Genomic DNA, 22163 nt, shown 5'->3' with positions numbered 1-22163 from the left:
CTTATTGTTTCATTACCATTCAGTATTAACTAATGGGATCTCTCTCTCTCTCTCTCTCTCTCTCTCTCTCTCTCTCTCTCTCTCTCTCTCTCTCTCTCTCTGTGTATGAAGCACCTGAAAAATTCAAAACATAACAAGTCTTTAAATTCGTGTTGTGTTTGTAATTCAGATAAAGTAGACGTGGAGAAATGAATTGAGTGATAGAGTGTATAATGGCTTTGTGCATAGAAATGTAATCGGTTTCCACAGTACAACGGAAACATCATTGAGATATGAATTTACATTTTATATGTACAGGATAGCAACTTTGGAGTTACTAGAGTTAAATTACATTTAGAAAAACCCCAAAAAAGTTACTATAATTCCTGTTATTCTCAGCATATTGAGGTAGTGTGCTTTTCTTGAGTTTGGTCAGTTGTGACAATATTAATTAGTATTTTCCACCTTCCTATAATTTTTACTAACTTAGTTGGCAACTTTTATTCTTTCTGGTTCAGAATCTTGATCTCTCAGAGACACTTTCCAGTCATCTTCCTGAAAACACACTTTATTTTCTCCCTCACATATACAGAATTTCCTGTTTTCTATAGCTACTTAATTGCTTGTCCCTCTCTTATTGTGTCTTCAACTAACCAAAAGTCTCAGCCCATAACCGAGAAAGTATTGTTAGCCTGCTCTTGAAATCAAGTGTCTAAGAAGAACCATAGTTTTTTGCTGCTTAAAGTTTTGAAAGTGAGGAGAATTGAAAAGAAGATAGTGCAGGGTCACCTTTCTATGTGCAGTGTACACCAGCCATGACCAGTGTTTCAAATTGTTGGATAATTCGCGATCTTGTGTATACTATGCAGCCACATTAACAAACTTAGTGAGGCAGCAGCTGAATACTGGCTAACACTGTGATATATTTGCATGCAGTACTAGAACATCATTTTCATTAGCTTTCTTTGTATTTTATTCCAGCTTGCCACCCTCTGGATAACTCATCATCTCTTGTAAAAATGTAATGAATTTTTATTGCACACAAAATATTGATAACCTATTATATAGTGCAAATGTTGAGTCAAAGACAGGTACAACAAAAAGACTTCTAAAGAAGTAAGCTTTTTGAAGAATTATTGAAATCTCACCATCAAGGCCAAACTAAACTGACACACAACTTATAGATTACACAGTAATAATATGGAAGTCTTTCCTATTTTCTGGAATAAGATGTGTTATTGTCCATTATACTTGTCCGGGCTGTTATGCCGTGGTCGGTTGATGAATTTTGTCTCAATTCCCAACGTTTCGTCTCCGACTGCGGGAGACATCTTCAAGGGGGTCCGTAGGTCGATAGAAGGTCCAACACACCCACTGGCTCGCTACTGACTGCCGCTAAATTCTGTCTCCGCGAGCTCCCGCGCCGCGGTGTGACGTCACGTGTTTTGAAAACGTCAGTGCAATTGGCCGCTGTCCGTCGCCGTCGATCGCCATTGCCATCACCCAGTAGTGGACGGGTGGTACACATCTTCTGTAACACCGGCATCCATATATCGTTTAATTTCACGCCCTCCTCCTTTCGGTTGAAATTATTTGGGTGTTTAGCGATTTCGATTACCTCCCTGTAGAGCCTTTCGTAGTATCCACTTGTGGCCGCTAGTACTTACGTCTCCTCGAAACGAATATTGTGGTTCCCTGGCTGGAAAGCATGCTCCAGTAAAGAGATATATACGCTTTGCCGATGATTATTAATCTTAGTCAGTAGAGTAGAAGATTTTTTTCCCAAGCATTGTTAGATGCCTTCTACAGGGTACTCTGTTTAATCATATTTTGCTATCAGTCATGTTCCTCATGTTTCACCTTTACGCTATAAACAATTTGCATACATAATGTAAAATATAAAAATGTACATTTTAATGCTATTCTCTCTGCCAGTACTATGTAATGTTTAATGTTTCTTATTTAATTTCAGGGTGAACGGGATACGCCATCCCGACAAAGCTCATGGGGTTCTGGAGACACAGGTCGGTGGGCTGCATCACGTAACAGCAGCTGGGGCTCATACGACATGCGACCACCAGCTAGTGATCACCTCGGATCTGCTGCTACCGGCACTGTTAAGCGTCAAGCAAAGCAGAAATTAGAGCAAGGTGCAGGAGTGAAACGTGTTTGTGGTTCACCTTCTGAGTCTGTGTCAGGTGCAGGATGTCCCCATGGCCCATGTCCTTACCTCAGTGTAACTGACAGCAACACAAATTCCTGTAATCATGGACTGTTCCACTGTGCCAGCTCTCCTGCTCTGTGTGGAACGCAAGGATCAGTGACAATGGGACCAAAACCTTCTGGGTCGGACCGCCTCTGTTTGTCAGCAGCTTCATTGCCATTGTCTGTCAGTGCTCCTGCAGCCTCCCCCGCATTTCGTTCATCTGAGCCGCCACCTCCCCCTTCTCCTCCTGAGACATCAGATGCACCATCACCCTGTGTCATCGGTACTATCCAATGTCCGTCAGTGAAACAGCAGAGGCTTGTTTTAGAGAACCTCAGTGATCTCTCAAAACGTAGCCGAAGTGGTCCATCAGATACTCCTGCAGCAGATGGCCTAGCAGGGATTGTGAAAAACCTTAAAAAGGAATTTGAAGCAAAGTCAAGTGGTGCATCGAGTGGTGATGTTTCAGCAACTCATTCAGACTGCACTTCAGAAGGGACTGATAAGAAGGTACGGAGCCTTCCGTCTTCACCTGTTAGTGGTCATCATAGTAGTACAAACTTGGAGGACACGTCAGTGCGCAAACTAGTTGGCCATTATGAAGCAAGACCACCTCATAGACAGCGGCTGTCTTCTGAAGGTGCAGCATCTGCTCCCCCTCCTCCTCCGCCTCTTCCTCCTCCTCCTCCTTCTTCTTCCATGGTTACTGCTCCTCAGCCTCTGCCACGTGCTAGACCTGTGCCATTATCTGTCTCCGGTGCTGGTGTCGGTGTTGGTGCTGTTGCTGCTGCCGCAGCTGCAGCTGCTACTGCGACTGCTGTTGTGGCAGCAGCAGGAAGGAAACTGCAGCAAGGAAAGACACATCCACTTACTAGGCTGGCAAAGCCGCGCCATTCAAACCCTGTCTATAACACTATGTGATCTTATCTGTGATCTATTTATAAGCACTGGCCATATATCTGAATGGTTTTGTGTCATTAAGCTACTGAAATTTTACTGGTTGTTCTGTTTTAATTCTTTTATATGTGCTGATTTTTAGTTTCTCTCAATCCCATGAACGAGTTGTGAAATTGTAATGTAACATGTTTGTAAAATGAATGTAAGGTCATCACTTTCGCATATTCCTTTGTCAACCTAATAAAACACAAACTGTTACAAGACATAGATAATCTACTTTTTTTTTGCACTGAATAGGCTGAAATGACTAGAAAATAGCATGCTCAAATTTATGGTTCTGGAATCAATGAAGGAGAAAGAAGGCTGAATGCATTTTCACAAGATTTCATGCAGTATTTGAATATAAAGGCCATGTGAATGACTAAGTATATAATTAAATAATATTTACACACATATCATGTATGCTGTAATGAGAATAATACCTGTTATTGTCTTGTGTTGTCACAGTACCATTTGACTGGCAGTACTGCTGCCATTATAATTGTACCTCATGTTTCCACTGGTACTGTATGACTGTTATTCAGTGGAAACAATAGTGTATTGTTACTATCACAGCTTTTTAGCAACAGAGTTGCAATAAGTGTGAAAGCCCACCAATGAGAAGGGAAATACAGGCAGTTAATACATCTAGGGCGGTGAAAGTTACATTACAAAGAATCACTTTTGTAATTGCAGCCTCATATCTACTGAGCCTGTATGAGCCCAATGAGCACATGTGTTAAACTGTACTTCTGCTGATAATTTGGTATGTAAATTTATTTGGACTTGAACTCCACAAATTAATAATAAAGATACTGCTAACAAATGCCAGCAGTTAAGAAGCATCCCAGTTTGTAAAGCAGCTTATTTAAGATCCACTTCTTGGCATAATAATCATTGTGTATTACAGAGAAGAAGAAATAGTGGCATACTTCTTGTGCCACATTGCCCCACAGGTACAAGTAATTGGACACATTTCATAATGACCTGAAATGAAATGAAGAGCATCACACCATATACATATGTATCAGATGTTTATTTCTTTTTATGACGGTAGTGTTTGCAATTTTAAAACCTGAGGAAATTTAAATTGCCTACCAGTGCCTGCAGTATAGAGCCATGACTAAGCGCAACACTGTGCTGGCTGTTCTAGTCATACAAACTTGCAGCCGACTCGGAAATTGTGCATAAGTTTCATGTGCACTCACATTTGTAATATTGTTTTCTCCACTTTTGTGTAAATGTTTCCATTCTTGTGATTTATGTGTAAAACTTTTGTACCATAGTTTGTATAAATAATTACATATATTGTTTATTGCTTGAATTAATTTTTTTTCTTTTTATTTGGAATTTGAACTTCTCACTCCTTCTCCTCACCTGTTTCTAAGCGTCAGCATTAAGCTTAAATGAGGTCACACTCATAAATTTTCTTGGCTGCACAGAATGCAACTTTCAGAGGATAGCCATTCCTTGACATAGGTGCTCCCTTAACAGTTGCAAGGTGGCGATGCCTAGGCTTTTTGGACCGAATCTCTCCCCAGTCCACAGAATAAACTCCCCGTGAGAATTCTTTGATGGATGCCTTTGTCTGAAGAAATGGAGTACATCATTAACATTGAAGTAACTTTATCAATATTGTGTTTCTATATTAAGTAATAAAAACAGAAAGTCTTATCTCACACACACACACACACACACACACACACACACACACACACACACACACACACACAAATTAAATTGACACTGTGAGAACACTTATGATTACTTGTTATGATAATACTGAATTGGAGGATATTCCAAATAACTGATTTATGTTATTTGTATCGTGTTATACTTCCAATTTGCAAGTTAAAAAAAAAGAAAAAAAAAGATGATTTGACTTTGCTGCAAATCTTTGCAATTTTAGCTGAATATAGCACAGATCAGAAACATCAATACCATAACTGTAAATATGTATAAGATATTTCTTAGATAAGGTAAGAGTTGTGGTATGTGACAGGTATATATGTTTAAAAAAAGGGGGGTTTGTGATATTTATGTTAATCCGGAGAGAAAAGCTGCTGGGAGGTAAAAACTCAAATTAAGAGACCGTAGGAAAAGTGCCTATTTTTTTATTTCATTGTTTTTAGATTATTATATATCTGAAAAGCAAAATTGTATTTTACAAAATAAGATTATTTAGTTGGAATTATAACTTTGATGTGACAAGATTGTGGGATGGCCTTCTTGAAAAAGGAGTCCTTGAAATTCACCTGGAATGATTAATTCTTAGAAACTTGAATCAAGATGTTCAAAACCAATTTTACTGTTAGTAGCCTTAATACAAATACATACCCTATTACTATGTTGGATAAAGGAGAGGACAGGCGAGAAATTTATGAATGCCGGGAGTGACTATGATTCCCCAAATCAGTGGCATTAGGTGGTAAAATTCAATTTAGACGGTTAATGTTTGAAAAAGTCATATACAATAGATCTATTTCTTAGAGCGTACTTAGTTCCCAAAATTAAATTTTTGCTATGTGAGCAATTTTGTGTTAGTATGTCCCGTGTAAAAACCTATGCGATGTTCAGGGTCAAAGTTATTAGGCCATGTGCACCATATGATACAGAGAGTGTAAAGTTTTTCACTTGTCAAGGTGAAACTTGTTTCACTACATACTAGTTTTTCTGGACTTCTGAAATTCTTTCATATGTCTTTAGCAAATCGTAATTAGTGTACAATGCTAGAATTAGTGTATTGCTGATTTCATATTAAGATGCAAATCTTTAGCAAGGAGATGTATAGCATTTTCAAATAAATAAGTAATGAAAATGACAAGGCCCTATGTAATATATAACAATTACAGTATCTGAACATCTTTTGCTTGTTTTTCAGAATCTAATGAATGACAAGTTAAATTGTTTTCATAGTGTCCTATGCCACTAACAGGAGTGCCACAGCAATTTATTTTTATTCAGTGGTGAACACAGCAGAATTTTCCACTCTGCGGTGATCAACAAAAAGCTCAAAAAATATACCGTATTTACTCGAATCTAAGCCGCACCTGAAAAATGAGACTCGAAATCAAGGAAAAAAATTTTCCCAGATCTAAGCTGCACCTGAAATTTGGGACTCAAAATTCAAGGGAAAAGAGAAGTTTTAGGCCGCACCTCCAAATCGAAACAAAGCTGGTTCATTGTAATATGAGACACAATTTCGGTCGAATGAATGACGATACAGCTACAGTAGTTTGGTTTGAGTCGTAAGCTTAGCAGTTAAGCTTTACCAGGTAGCCATTGCAGGCACTCTGCCTGTATTTATACGGGTACCCTTCCTTTTTCACGTGCTTTGTCTGGTTTGAATCGATTGATTATTTTTCTTTGATCTGATAAGTGCTGTTCTCTTTGTTATGGGTGTTTACTTCACTCTAAGCTGAAAATGCATTATTGTCATGTGTCATGCATTGTTTGTCGCATTCTGATGATGTGTGTTTACGACCTGTCACCGCTTATGGCATGGCTTGCTTTTGTGCACCCTACTACCATTTACAATTAAGAAAAAGGGAGCAATTGTCTCATTAGTGAAACAATGGCAAGACACTGCTATTTGTTGTTACTTACACTGCTGCTTTCTTTGGTAGTGATTAACAAGAACCAAATAATAGACTGCGTATGATAGAAGATGTTCTGAACAAGAGTTAAGCTAAAAATTTTCTCCGTTTGAAAATATTTGCAGCCGCCTCTTTTGTGCATTACATTCTGCACAGAAATTAGTCATCTTAGATTTAAAAATGTAAGCAATTGCCGTGCTTCATTTATGTCTGTATCAATATTAGGCATACGAATATAAACATGACATGATATGTATATTCTTCTGCGTTTGCTGTTGTCTCACACTAGACAGGATTTAAATGAGATAGCAGCAAACACAAAAGAATACATGGCAAAATGTTTATATTCATATTATTTGTATGATGAAGAGAATACTGCATGTGATTAACAATTCAAAAAAGTTCCTATTAGCAACCATCTCTTCTCACAGGGAGGAAAAAATTCAGAATGTAGAGTTGGCCATATTGACAAACATCACGAACAGTCTTGCCAGTCGGATTTTCGTAGTACATTGAAATGCTGCTACATTCGAAGATGAACAATATGGAATTTATATTTACTTTGTTGGATAATGTATGAAAACGCTGTGGTCGAAACTCGGGACGGAGGAAAAAGCTCGTCTTCCATGTTTTTTTAATTTTTTTTACTGACCCAGAGGTTTTGGCACCAGTATTTATCTTTATGCCTGCAAAGCATGCCTGTGTAGCGCTACATATTTTCGACGGCAGAAGTTAGTTGTGGCGGCACCTACCAACATTTTTCAGAACTTCCACTTACTTTACACTCGATTCTAAGCCGCAGGCGGTTTATTGGATTACAAAAACCGGGAAAAAAGTGCGGCTTAGATTCGAGTAAATACGGTAAATGACCATGAACAAACATTGTCCTATGACAACTCATGAAACCTGTAATCTGATTTGACCCATTATAAATGGTTCTGAAAGCTTGGACCTGTGAAAACAATAGGTTTGATTACAAATAATTCTTCTGCTACCAGTCATGATTTTATTTTATTTTCCACACGATGCATTTCAGGAAATGATTCTAATTTTCAAGTTCGTTTTTTGTGTTTGTTACGCCATTTCTATGTGATGATGTTGATGTGTGTGAGTCTGCTTCATTTTGTTGACACAACTTGTGTGTGATGTTTAGTGTATGTGAGACTGCACAAATGGACCATAACAAAACTTAAAGTCAACAAAAAGAAGCAGACTCGCACACATCGACATCATCACATAGAAATGAAATAGCAAATACAAAAAACGAACTTGAAAATGGGAATAATTTCCCGAAACGTGTCCTGTGAAAAAGAAAATTGTGATTGGTTGCAGAAGAATTATTTATATACAAACCCATCGTGAAACCTGTGTTAGAGTATGGCTTATAGCCTTGTGCAATAATATGAAGGACTTGATGAGGACTGCGTTCACAGCCTTTCTGAAATTACTAAATGAAGTCATTCCACTTTAGACATTTAAAATGTTATTTTTTGTGACTCCAGTTTCGATACACAGTCATTGTCAAGCAGTATGAAAGCAGTCAGTCACCAAATAACATACACATAATTACAAAATTGACAAATGTTGAAACAAGACAATTTCATAGCTACTTACGTTGGACATTGTGACCCACTCAATGTCATGAAGCTGCGAGATGCTACAGTGCCATGTAAATAGCACTGAAATCTTTATTTTTCGGTGTTTGTCAATTTCGTGGTTACATGTGTTTTATATGGTGACTGACTGCTTTTAAAATGCTTGACAGTGACCATATGTCAAAACTGCAATTACAGTAAATAATATTTTAACAGATGAAGTGGACTGACTTCATTTAAAAATGAAGGAATTGGTCTCATCTTGCAAGAAGTAAGAACATGTAATAAGAGTGAAAGTTTTATAATTGCACTATGTACTTTTCTCATGCTGTGCCATTAACTCCACTCCCGCCTTTTATTTGACCAGTCTTTAGTTGAAACTGCCGTGATCTCTCTCTTCTTGTTATTTTACCCTCTTCCCCCAGTCACACTTGTCTCTCCTGTTCTTTTCTTTCTTTCTCTTTATATCATCACATTTCCTTAGCGTACCGCTTTTGTATGTAGTTTGTTGTCCGTTTCATTTATCTTTCTGATCTCCAGCCCTTATCTCTCCCATATAGCCACCGACCAATTCTTGTCTTCCATTGCCTCCCATCCATTCAGTCTCTGTAGGAATTATTCCTTATGTTATGAGAAGTATTATAATGAATTTTAATATACCTCAATCATAGATGAGATGTTGAAAAGGAAACATATGAGCTAGATTGATGGGAAAACACATAGAAAGAAAGAATATCTTTTAAACTAATGCAGTTTTAAAAACATGAAATACCAAAGGGTAAAGAAGAAACATACAAGTGAGGCATCTGTATATTTTTATTTTAAGGAATTTGCATCATTCACACCCTACCAATGAAGAAAGCATTTATGAATTTCCAAAAGTTGTAACCTCAATGTTGATATTCTTCATTTGCATTTCCAGCTTCATGTTTAGGGTGTTAGACTTTGATATCCTACATCTATTTAATGTTGTTTTAAGTATCTTTTTTTGGCCTAGAATTTATTTTGTTCCCAACCTTCTCCTCTGTTACTCAGTCTTTTTGTGGAGTTATGTTAAAGACAAAAAGAACACACAGTTACAAATCTTGTGAGTGGGTACCACAGATTTAAGAGTGCCCTCTCCCACACACATGTGCACACAGATAAGGAAAATACAATATATTTAATAGCTCCAGGAAGTTTGCATAATTTCATTTTTATAATATTTTCTTGCATGTGATTGTTTACCTTAGATTTTGACTGTTATTCCTTTGTAAGGTAATTAAGTACATTCTAAAAGTAGCTTATCAATAGCTTCAGTGAAATATTTTTGGATTATTTGTAAGTAAAAGAAACGTACCACCATCAATCTTCGATCAACAATTCTCAGTAAATTTGGGGATGATCCTCCACAAACTATCAAGTCATTTGATATCCATTTCCCACAGTAAAGCTGTTAAAATGAAAGAAAATTACACAATATCCTCATTTTAACTATACATTTTTTTCATAAATTTTAATGTATTAAAATCGGGCAACTTATTTAGTGTATAACAGAAACAGTAAAAAATTTTATTTACAATGCAGATCAGCTGAGAAAGCAACAGTCTCCCACCACATGAATAGTAAATATGAAGATCACACTTTCATAACCATAAGTTCTTTAAATAATAAAGGAAGAATGAATGGGGAAATTTAAAGAAAAGAGAGATATTTTGGGAAGTCTGAAGATTATTGAAGACCGGAGCGAAATAATGCGTCAAAATTATGTAGTTAGAGAAAAACAAGGCACGCTTTGTGAGTCCACTGAGCACTCTGTAATTACAGTATCTTTCCTCCAAATTTTCCTTTTCAATCTAACATCCTGAATGAATACTTCCTCTACAAATTGCACACATTGTCTTTTGAAATATTGATGCAAGAGCCTCATGTATTACCACTGCTTACAGATTTCTCTTCAGGTCAACTGATATCCCTGGACTCATAAACTCTCTGTAAAATTATTGGATGTAAATTAACCATAGAGTACCTATAATGTACTCTTGACACTATATAATTTTGACTGTGTTATGTCCGACTTCATATCACTTCGCTGTTACATTAGTCTAGTGGCAGATATTGGATTCTGGAATAATCATCAGTCATCTTTCACTTGTGAGAACTCACATAAATGGTTTCATATCATTATTTAGAACTACATTATTATTATTATTATTATTATTATTATTATTATTATTATTATTATTATTATTATCATCTTTGAAGTGTATGCAGACCCTTTACTTGCAGTAATAGTCTCTTGAGTTCATTGTTCCCTTTCCATTATTGAAGATGCCACGTTATTTTTTTCTTTTATTTGGGTCGTTTTCGCTTATTATTTCGTGTGTATCATCTCATTTCTGTGTTTTCACATTGATATCTATAGAAATAATTTCTCAATGAACAACAGTATGAGAAAAGACAATCAATCACTGTATAGAAGGACAGCAGACAGACAAATAAAGAGGAATTGATGATTGCTGCTTATTTATTAAAATTATATCTTTAGCAAAGTGAATGAATGCAAAAGGATGCCTCAGATTTTCAAATCTTACAAGCTGTTAATGTTTTTGTGTCAGTTTTTCACTATAATGCGTCATTTTCCTTGGAGTCCTCAGCAACTTTCTGCTCAATCTCTGAATTATCCCATTTATTTGTTTTTTAATCCTTTATCCTTTGCTTTCTTTTGCCAGATGGCGACATCTTTTGTTTCTAGAATCTAGTATCACATTGCTCGTGTCTGCCTGCTAGTTTGTAGAAGTTTTGTTCAGTAAGTGCATCAGCTGAAATTTGGGATGTGATGAAAACACACACACACACACACACACACACACACACACACACAATTTTCTTCTGTTACAATAACCCAGCTGGGGTGGCTAGGATAGGTGAGGAAGAAAATGTGGAAGATATAGGTTAGGAAGACAGGAACTGAAAGGGAGATATATTGGAAAAGATTGTCCCAGTGTGAAATGCGTAGGTGCTGTCAGGAGAAATGGTTACTGCCGGCATAGGAAACTGAGGGACCATTGGAGGAGTACCGGTAAAATAGTACAGGGGAAGATGGGAAACCTGAAGTAAGAGAAAAAGGTAAGGAAAGGACAATAGGGATAAGGTAAGACGAAGCAGAAACATAGATTAGGAGAGAGGGTGTGGCATGGGGACCTTTCAGGAGAAAAGGTAGAGGCAATTAGAAAACAGGGACTAGCAGAGACTGAAGCCAAGGTAGTTGGGAGAACAGAGGATTTCTGGGTGAAATATTTCTCAACTGAACCACCAGAAATGTTGATAGTGATGGAGAGCATCCATTTGGATTGTGGTGTGAAATGAGTCCAAGGGCCAGCTTGATCACCCAGTGAAGTTGCACACTGCTCAACGAATGTTGTCAACTTCAGTGGCTGTTTGGCAACAAAGGCATTCTGGATCCTTCTGTCATCAATAGTACTTGTGAATGGTGTATGTGGGACTTTTTTTCTCAGCATATTGTTAATTTTTTGCTAGTCCCTGTCCAGCTGCCTTACATTCCTCCAATTTATGTTTTTGTGTTCACCTAACTCACCCGATATCTTCTTTTCCATACCATTCAATTTGCCCTCTATAACTTTCTAAGTATTTCTCCTTTCAGTTCCTTGTGTAGGCACCAACCATCTTGGCATCATCTTTCCTAGCCCTTCATCTCCTGTGTCCCATTCTCTCCAATCCACATCTTTGCCATGTCATCACCTGTCGTTCCATCCTTGTGCTGTTCCTTGTCTCTGTATTTAATGAGTAGTGATACATCTTCACATATAATTATATTTCACTAACTTAATCACTCGCATTTTTGCAAATGGTGACACCAATTATGTATGGAAAACCAGTTAACATGACCTACATTATTGTACACTCAGAAACACAAGGGGCAAATGATTCAAGAAACATTTGCCTTACTATTGTTATGTTACATAGCATTGAACTGGAGTGACAAATAATATACTTAGTGTTCTGATGACATGTTTTATGATTGCTATCTCTGGTGTAACATTATACAGGTTTGGTATAGGGGCAGAAACATGGATGCACACTATGAGGGGGGAAAAGTTTTGTCTGAAGTATCATCTAAATACGCATTATGGATGATGAAAAGACTGTTTTGTTCTGCAAGCATAGGATTTTAATAATTATGGCTCTTGAAATGTCCTGCCAGATTAAAACTGTGTACTGGATCAGGACTTGAACCAGATATCTTTGCCTTTTGCAGGCAAGTGCTCTGCTGACTGAGCTGTTCAAGTTTGAGTCATGACTCGTCCTTACAGCCTTACTCCTACTACTACCTCATTTCCTACCTCCAAACTTTCACAGAAGTTCTCCTGTATGCCTTGTGGTATTAGCACTCAGGATATTGTGTTGATTTGACTTACCCACAGCCTCAAGGAGAGCACTTGCCTGCAAAAGGCAAAGGTCTCAGGTTCAAGCCCTCATCAGGTACAGTTTTAATCGTCCAGGAAGCTTGTGTCCAGTCTGCTGCAGAATGAAAATTCTTTCTGAATTATGGCTCTTGTTTCAAGATTTGATTCAAGAAAATCATAATACTGATTTTGAATATCTACAGGAAAAAGCCTTCTCATGTTTTTATATGGATTTATCACTGTTTTGTCAGGAAAACTGATCACAATATTTATTAGTGCTGAAGCACATTTCTGCATATTCCTGTCATCCCCTTTATCCAATGCTCTGTGCTTGGTATCTTGCAAGCAAGTGCTGTAATGTAGTTCACTAGCTTTATTTCTAACTGTTGTGTTTAATGTTGAATATAACATGATGCTTGCATTAACCTAAATTCTAAGCATTCTTGGATATACATGTTGTAATTTATACCGTCCCAGTCCACTCTTTGTTACAGAATTTCCGGTTCTGTTAGTATCTTTGCATGTAATTCATTGTCTTATCTACATATACACTACACAGGTCACTTTACAGGGGGTGCTTTTGGCACCACTATCTTTTGTTCTTTCATTGCCCCTTGTAACACATTTCAGTTTTGAACAAGTTTTATGAACCCAACATTTAGAAAGTATCAAAATATCTCCAATCTTGTTTAAGGACATTATTATGAAAAGGATAGATTGCTACTCACCATATAGTGGAGATGCTGAGTCACAGACAGGCACAACAAAAAGACTGCTAAACAAGTAAGCTTTCAGCCAAAAGTCCTCCTCCTGAATGCCTTTTATATACAGAGTGGTCAGAAATTCTCATTACAGACTTCTAGGACTTGTAGAGGGGAGTGAGTACATCATATTTTGAATAGGAACCAATGTCCTGAAACGTCATCCAGAAAGACTACAGAATGCCAAAGTTATAGGCACGGGCATTTGTAGATGTACGTATACACAGGGTGATTCTGTGATGTTACAGACTTTCTAGGATGATGGAGAACGATAAATGCATTAATTTGAAGTAATGATCCCTGTACTGGAAACAAACAAGTTGAAAGTTATAAATGAAATCCGTTCTGATACCTGTGACAGTTGAATACATGTATCAGTTCTTGTGTTGCGAAGAGTGTAGGGCTGGTAACTTTCATTGGTGCTAGTGTGGACAAAAACGAGAAAAAAGTCTAACAAAGGTGAGCTTTAAATTGCATACCTGACCATTCATTCATCTTCACTGATGTGAAACACATCTCCTCTACTGAGCAAGAGTTCATAGCTGTTAAGGTACAACTCGTTCATTTCTGGTACAGGGATCTTTACTTCAAGTTAATACATTTATCATTCTCCATCATCCTAGAAAGTCTGTAACATCATTACAGAATCAGCTCGTGTATATGTACATAAACAGATGCCCGCACCTATAACTTTGATGCTCTGTAGTCTCGTTGGATGACGTTTCCGGACATGGGTTCCTATTCAAAATACAATGTACTCACTCCCCTCTGGTACTCCTAGGAGTCTGTAATGGGAATTTCTGACCACCCTGTATATGAAAGCTTACTTGTTCAACAGCTTCTGTCGTGCCTGTCTGCGACTCAACATCTCCACTATGGTGAGTAGCAGTCTGTTGTTTTCAGAATGGATTTTTCATTGCCTGATGATCCCATTTAGCAAACCTGTATTTTCATTTGTGATTTACTGCCTAATCAGTGGATAAATATATGTAACATTTTCTCCTGGTGGAATAAGGCTTAACTCGTAAGCTGCTACTATACTTTTAAACTATAAATAAATAAACACAATGTAATCAGTTAGTAAACATTAATTCTTCATTTATGATGTGTTTTGAAGTCCGTACCATCAAAATGTTGTTTACAGCTCTACATGATTCCTCACAGGAAAGGAACAATACAGTTTGAAAAGAGTAATTTTATTAAGTTCAAATGCAGAGCTCTTGACAGTCAGGTTCCCAGGACTGCAGAACTTTCAACATTTTTGCATTCCTGGAGCAAAGCTGCTGAACTAAAAACCAAAACTGTCCCCTGACTGTGGAACAAAGCCTCCAAAACATGCTGTAAATAAATAATTAACGTCTGATGACTAGTTGTGCTGTGTTTATTTATTTATAACAACACCTGTATAAAGCCAAGATAAATGAAAGACCTTCTCATTTTCCTGTAAAACAGAAATGTATGCTATTGAATTTTGCATGTAATTTAGGAGTAAATGAGGTTACTCACCAAATAACAGAAGTGATGAGTTGTTGACTGGGACAAATAAAAGGGAATGTGCCTGTTGACAACTCAATCTTTCTATTATACAGTGAGTGGTCTCCTTTACTCCTAAGTTATTTGTGTTTTGCCAGAAGGTTCCTCACTATTGCTAACATTTTGTATATTCATATAGGTGAAGGAAATACATTGTGATAGCTGTGAATTGTAGCAACAATTTAATTTAGCAGGTAATATTTTACCATTGCATTTTGCAAGTCCGGTTGGCTGTTGGTGATTAACTTTCCGGAAGTGTAATCCCACAGTTGCAAAGGATTTTCTTTCTGCCAGCAACATGTCAATATCTAGAAGATACATTGAGAATCATACAGCAAGAATTATTTGTCAATTATTTGGTATTCCATATTGCAAACATTAATGATAAAACATAGATTTTCTTTAACTACTAATCAAGATAAATATGCCAGCATGATTGCAAAAGTTTCTAAGATATCAGACATTGTAATGACTGCTTTGAACAAATATGTTTTAGAAGACGTAAAAGAGGCATCCAGTTAGTTGTCGGATGGTGTACTATGGAAAAAACACCATGGGGATGGGGGGAAATAAAGACAAAACAAATTATCACACAATAAAACTATTAATTTCATCTTTATCAACCTTTGATGGTGTGTTCAGCATTGGGAGACAAAATGTTATAACAGTAACACATATTAGACCAAAGCTTAATTCCCATGTAACAAAAATCACAAAGGTTGTAAAAACCTAGATGTTCCAACTGGACACAATTTGATCAAAACAAAGTTTTTATGTCTAAAAATGCATTTCAATCCATCGGGAATTATAATCCAAACTGCTAAAAACTGTTTTTCACAATTAACATGTTGAGTTTATAACAGGCATCACAGTTCCCATTACACTGAGTAAATCAAATGTTTGTACAAAGGTTACAAAATATTAAAAAAAGCAGCACAAAAGAGAGTACTCTTAGATGAGCAATGATAAGAAGTATATTACAGAATTTGTAGGTGCTATCTGTCAGAGCCAAGGGAATCATTCATCAAACAAGGAGAGAAATAAATTCAAAAAGGTGCAGGGAGTGGTTTGCTTCACCAATGGATTTAGCAGTATTGAATTTGGTAAGCTTGTTTATTCTGTAGGCTAGGTGCTCTTGATTACTGGCTTTTCCACCAAACACTTTCTCCTGACCTCTATGCTTCAGTGTTGGTACACAGAGAAACCCGTTCATAAACAAACACATTGTTCTCTCCCATGTTGTGCAGTGAAGATTTTTTAAAATAAGATGTGTTAATTTGATTTCATAATTTCTCCATCTGCACATGAAACTGGCGGCAGTGTTTGCATGTCTGCTTCAAAATTTCTAATTTTTGCTCTTTCCTCTATGTGATGGGTTAATGCCTCTAAGATTAAAACATTGTGTGTTCTTTTACTTCTGCCAATGCTCTGCACACCTGCAGTCAAGTTTTGATTTTCTTGTGCTATCAATATTACTAGTATTCAAAATCAAACTTAGTGTTAGCTCACTTCATTTCCATCTATACTAATATCAAGTCCATCACCACAAACATGTGCTCCAAAAAGGTATCGGATAGAATGTGGCTGTCGCATATCCCAGAACTGAACTGTACTGTCCCATCCTCCAGTTATAAACTCGTAGTTTAGCTGAGGATGGAAGCGGGCAGCAAATATTCGTGAAGTATGTCCATCCATGTAGATAGGTGACTCACTGTAAAAATAGATAAATGTTAGTTAAAAATTGTCTGTAATTTTAGCTGCTACAGTGAATGTTAATCACAGCATATGTTTGTACTATTCCATGGATACCGTGCAGTTTTCATCATGATATGGAAATTAAATAGTTTTATTCTAGAGAGATCAAGACTCATTATCACTATTTGATAGGCAAAAATGCTAACTGTGAATATTTCTACTGTAGGTAGTATAAAATTTTCTTCATGGCAGAGACATAAAATTGCAAAGTATTGCTAATAAAGCTTCTTTGCAGATTAAAACTACGTAGTGGACTAGGAATAAAAACCAGAGCCTTGCTTTTGTTCACAAGTCTTCCCAAACTTCTTTATTAAGTGTCAGTCTCAAATAAATTACTAAATTTTGGAAGACAGTATCTAAGTACTGCTCCATGGTACCAAAAACAAATTTCAATTTGAGGAAACTGTAAAATTATGGGAGAAAATTACTGGGCAACTGCTGATAGACACTTATATCAAACTACACAAAACTGCCATAGCTTTTGGAACAATTAGTTTCTTCCTCGGGAGGGATAGACTGGGGAGGTTAAGAAGGAAGGACAGGTCACTCAGACTCCAGTATGAGGAGATCCCCTCTTACTGAGATCTGTGAGACTTTTCCTTCCTTTTTAATCTTCCCCATTATATCCTCCTCTTTCCTCCCCAAGGAAGGAACTAGTAGTTCCAAAATCTACTTTTATGTAAGTATCTGTTGGCAGCAATAAAAATTTCATTTCCTGTAAGTAAGGATGGGCCAACAATTCTGTCTCATGATTTTATAGTTTAATACATCATTGTGTGGTTCGAAATGCTTGCTAAAGTATGAAGATGCAAACAGTTGCATAAAACATGCCCAGTAGAAGCACTATAACAGTGTAACAATATGTCTAAAATAAAATTTCTAACAGACTAATGGTGAAATTAGAGAATACTGGAGTGTATGTCATCAGTCTATTTCCCAAAGAAATTCTCCAGAATACAATTTATTGTGACATACAAGTACAGATCACCGCAGAGCAATATGTAACACTGATCAAAACTGTGAATTTTTATTAGGAATAATGAGGTACAAATCTAATCTACATTCATGCACCTGCTTATACAGGTTGATTTTTTTCCACCGTGTACACACTCTAGAGGTTGATCAATGAGAGGATACGGGACAAAAAAGGCCTAACGAACTCATGTCTGGAAATGCACGGTTTCCATGCTAGAGATATTTATTCAATCATGCTTCTTCATAGAGATTGTGGTCTAATACACACTGTGCCATGCAGCCACAGTTACAGTAAGTGTTGAAAATGATTTCCATGTGCCTCAACACAAGCCTGTACATGCTGTAACATGTTCTCTCACACATATTCACATCATCCAGGCTGCTGCTGAACAGTGTCAGAGGCTGCATGAATATGCTGCTCCAGTGTGTTCACATTTGGAAGGGGCTCTGCATAAACAATGCTTTTGAGATGGCCCCATAACCAGAAATTTCATGGGTTGAGATCCAGTGAATGAGCAGGCCATGAAACTGGACATCCTCGTCCAATCCCTCAACCAGGGAAGTCACAATTGAGATGCATCCAGATGTTAGTGGTGAAGTGGGCTGGAGCACCATCATGCAGCAGCCACATAACCATTCGAATCATCAATGACACTTTTTCCAGCAGGGGAGGCAAAGTCACCCACAAGAAACGCTGATAGTTCCAGCCTCTTAGATGACATGGAAGGAAGACTGTTCTCAAGATATGGTCACCAATTCTCCTGGCCCACACATTCCAATAGCACTGATGCTGATGATACGAGGTCACTATACCATGGGGTTTCCCCCATACTATCCCACAGAAGACTGTTATGAAAGTTAAAGACACCACTCCACGTAAAGTTTGTCTCATCTGTGAATAGGATGGATGACACAAATCCTGGAATTGTGGTTGCCTGGTGAAGAAACTGGTGACAAAACTGTTTGTGATGTGGAAAGTCTGTTGCTAGTAAGTCCTACACACGCTGTAAGTGATAAGGGTTGTAATGATTGTCGCGGTGAATGTTCCACATGGTTGTCTGGCTTACCTTGTACTGGCGGGCCTACTGCCTAGTACTGACATGGCAGTCACCTTCCACAGTATTGATTGATTACGCAATATGTCACACAAATCTTAAGGCTGTAAATTCAGCTAAATACTTATGGATTACAATTACAAATAACTCAAACTGGAATGATCAATAGATAATACTGTGGGTAGAGCAAACCAAAGGCTGCAATTCATTGGCAGAACACTTAGAAGGTGCAACAGGTCTACTAACAAGGCTGCCTTCACTGTGCTTGTCTGTCCTGTTCTGGAGTGTTAGTGCACTGGAGGAACAAGTGAATTGGAGTGGCAATCATTAAAACAAAGATGATTTTCATTGTGACGGAATCTTCTCATGAAATTTCAATCACCAGTTTTCTCCTCCGATTGCGAAAACATTCTGTTGGCACCCACCTACATAGGTAGAAATGATCATCATGATAAAATAAGAGAAATCAGGGCTTGCAAAGAAAAATTTAAGTGCTCGTTTTTCCAGTGCACTGTTTGAGATTGGAATGGTAGAGAGACAGCTTGAAGGTGGTTCATTGAACCCTCTGCCAGGTACTTTATTGTGAATAGCAGAGTAATCACATTTTCCTCCAAGTCTGGTGTCCAAACATTTTGGGTACATCTTTCATGAGTTCCTGCTTCCTGAAATGATCCTGTCTCAGACAAACAGTGAAACACTGTTGAAAATATTGAATGCTGTGGTTATTCTCAGTGGGGATAGGTCTCCTGATACAACCATGCTGCCTGTCACTCATTGCCATTTGCCTTTCTCTAAGTAAACATCATGTCGACAAGCTCTCGATTAAAATATAGAACCATTGTGTGCAATGCTGTATCACATCCACTACAAACTGAGTGTCAGCAAGAGAAGTTAATTGGATACAACTTTACCAATTACTACAGTGGAGAGGGTGCTAGGGCAGGACTTACGAGGAACAGTACCACCATCTAGGAGGGAACCATGCATACTGTAACTGTGGTCTAACACAGCAAATATTAGACTACAGTCTCTGAAACATACTATGACTGAACCAATGGTCTCTAGCATGGAAACCCTGCATTTTCGGACACAAGTTCATTAGACATATTTTGTTTCGTATTTTCTCACTGATCAATCTCTTTGGAGCACGCAGGAAAAAATTGCCAATATTTTTGAACTATAATGTCATATAGGGTTGAACTATTTCTATGCCAACAAAGCTGCACTTTGTTCTCGCTCATTAACTCTTCAACAGAGTTACTGTTACAAGTGTAACAAACATGATGTTGGCAAGACATTAGACCCTATCCATATTCAGCAACGGATTTGTTTCCTCGGAAGTTTAAAGGAGGTGGTGTAGTTTTTAAGATGCATGGTCCATATTCAGAATGATCATAAAAAAAAGGAAGAACAAGATAAGAGTACTGCTACTTGATAAATTACACTTCACCTGATTCTATATTGTTTGCCTGAACTGGCATAATTATATTTATTTTTAGCAGAGGAGTTTGTCTGTCCTAATTATGATAATGATCTATTTAACTACAAACAAAATAAAGCAAGTCAACTACTAATAATAATTGATGTAGCATTTGGATATGATTATTAGAGCTGCTTTAGTCGTGTGCTTCTTTACTTGTTCTATATCCAGAAAGATTCTGGGAAAACCTATGACTGAATGGATAATAATGAAATGTTTTCTGATTTTCCATTGCTACAATGTGTGATTACATATAGAGATACTTAACAATGTTTGTGCCTAATATTTCGGAAAATGCTTTTAAATAAAATAATAGTAAAATCATTATTGCCACATACAACTATAAGCAAGCACACTGCTTTCTTGTCTTTACATTAATTTTTATACATAATTTTTACAGCAAATAAACCAACTTTTCATTAAAAACATTCACAGAAATTTCTGATGTACTAACCTGGCCTGGAAAAACATTTCTTGTTTTTTTGTTTCTTCATCATATAAAAATACTTTTGCATCATCACCAACAGTAACAAATTTTGGTTTGCTGTGATGATATGCTAGGCCAAGTGTAATTCTGTGCTCTGGAATTGTGTAAATGCAATCGTTCTTGTTGTAGTCCCAACATTTAACACGTCCATCTACATCTATGAATTGTTGATACAAATAGTGTTAGCAACTTGGCCAAAATGCTCTTTTTGTACTTATTACTTACATTCTACAAGTGTAAAGCAATGGATCTTGAGTCAATTTAAAACCTAAGTCTTGCTTGTGTCATAGATGACAACAGTGACGCATTTCAGTTTCTGAAGAATGTCCTTTACAAAATTATCAAAATGCAATACTTCCTGTAACACTATAAACTCTTATAAATATCTCATTTTAAGTGGATGTATATACCAAACAATAAGATGTGTTCATAGTTATTATGTATTCCTCAGACTATCTTGCTGACTTCAAATATTAGCTTTACAAATTGTTCGTTGAAAACAGATTTTTTTACCATTACTTGTAACATACTGTTTGATTCTTACAAGTGGCAGTGATTGTTCTTCTATTTCCTGTGTCTTGATAAAGTCGGTGTTTAAGATCTGTAATTGGGGAACCAGATTGTCTTATATCATCATCTGTCAGGAAATATTTCTTCCCTTGGTGTGAGCTAAAAATGCCTATCTGACCATCATTAAATCCAGCAGCTATATATTCAGATGCTGGTGTGTACTTTACACACAACAACTCTTTTTTGAGTTGCCTGTAAAGAGAAGAAATTGTTCAAACTATCGTTCACATTAGTTGGGCCGTAAGATCTGTCCTATAATTGTTACTTACATCGTGTGAGAGATCACTATCTCTCCATCAACAGCTGGTTCTGGTTCTGGCTGGGTTCTGTAAGTCGAACGGATTGAGGAAAACGTTCTTCCAGGGGCAAATACTTGTTTTCTAGTAAAATCCATTATATTTTAGAAAACAATAATTTAAGTTTACGAGTTACAATTTATTCATTGATATAATGTAGTCGGTAGTCTCGCAACGTGTGTATCAGGAAAGAAGGTATAACGCTTACATATATCGATCACGAATAAAAATTTTGCAACGAACATTTAGATTGTGCTAATTCAGTTTCATTGCGGAAAGGGTGAACAGCCCACTATTTACGTCTCCGCTTTTACAAGACATTCAGAGGCGCCAGTCAATGAATTACAGGTGTTGTGATATCAGCCTGTCTTAAAATCAAATGCATTTCAGCTACGTGATGAAGTAACCATGGTGTTTCGTAACTTCGATCTGTCAATAAATTGGCGCTCTGTACGAAAAATTTGAATTCCCGGTAGGGAATTTCACAGTCGAAACGAAAACACTCTCCACTTAGTTGATTGGCAATCACCATG

At 37.1% G+C, this 22163-nt stretch overlaps 2 protein-coding genes across 10 annotated transcripts in view; one reads left to right on the top strand and one right to left on the bottom strand.

Annotated features, from left to right (window-relative positions):
• LOC126349520 (protein phosphatase Slingshot) overlaps positions 1–4445 on the top strand; it is a 572249-nt gene extending 567804 nt beyond the window's left edge. For all 6 annotated transcript variants that reach the window (XM_050002438.1, XM_050002440.1, XM_050002439.1 and 3 more), the window contains one exon: positions 1952–4445. In XM_050002438.1, coding sequence (XP_049858395.1) covers positions 1952–3106 — 1155 coding nt within the window. In that variant the 3' untranslated portion in view covers positions 3107–4445. The remainder of the gene's footprint in view (positions 1–1951) is intronic.
• LOC126349587 (POC1 centriolar protein homolog A-like) lies at positions 4149–22162 on the bottom strand. 4 transcript variants are annotated; one of them, XM_050002446.1, is made up of 8 exons: positions 21839–22160; positions 21604–21714; positions 21309–21526; positions 20732–20921; positions 16522–16723; positions 15219–15320; positions 9652–9744; positions 4499–4709 (listed from the first exon to the last, which is right to left on the bottom strand). In XM_050002446.1, coding segments are annotated over exons 2-8 (993 nt in total). In that variant the 5' UTR covers positions 21606–21714; positions 21839–22160; the 3' UTR covers positions 4499–4523. The 4 variants fall into 4 exon arrangements, with proteins under 4 accessions (XP_049858402.1, XP_049858400.1, XP_049858403.1 ...); XM_050002443.1 differs by having other exon boundaries at positions 4433–4709; positions 21604–22162; XM_050002444.1 differs by having other exon boundaries at positions 4524–4709; positions 16564–16723; positions 21604–22119.
• Between the last annotated feature and the right edge of the window lies 1 nt (position 22163).

Source organism: Schistocerca gregaria, chromosome 1 (assembly GCF_023897955.1).
Source record: "Schistocerca gregaria isolate iqSchGreg1 chromosome 1, iqSchGreg1.2, whole genome shotgun sequence".
In the NCBI taxonomy this organism is placed as follows: domain Eukaryota; kingdom Metazoa; phylum Arthropoda; class Insecta; order Orthoptera; family Acrididae; genus Schistocerca; species Schistocerca gregaria.
Note: the sequence above shows the minus strand (reverse complement) of the source record. Positions and strands in the feature narration are given on the sequence as shown.

What these genes read in the sequence shown, in the direction of transcription:
- LOC126349587 (XM_050002443.1), bottom strand. Translation starts at nt 21,728, where the DNA reads ATGGATTTTACTAGAAAACAAGTATTTGCCCCTGGAAGAACGTTTTCC. An exon ending in ATAGTGATCTCTCACACGAT is followed by an intron (nt 21,527 to 21,603) that starts GTAAGTAACAAT and finishes TTCTCTTTACAG; the next exon opens with GCAACTCAAAAAAGAGTTGT. An exon ending in GAAATGTTTTTCCAGGCCAG is followed by an intron (nt 16,724 to 20,731) that starts GTTAGTACATCA and finishes CTATTTTTACAG; the next exon opens with TGAGTCACCTATCTACATGG.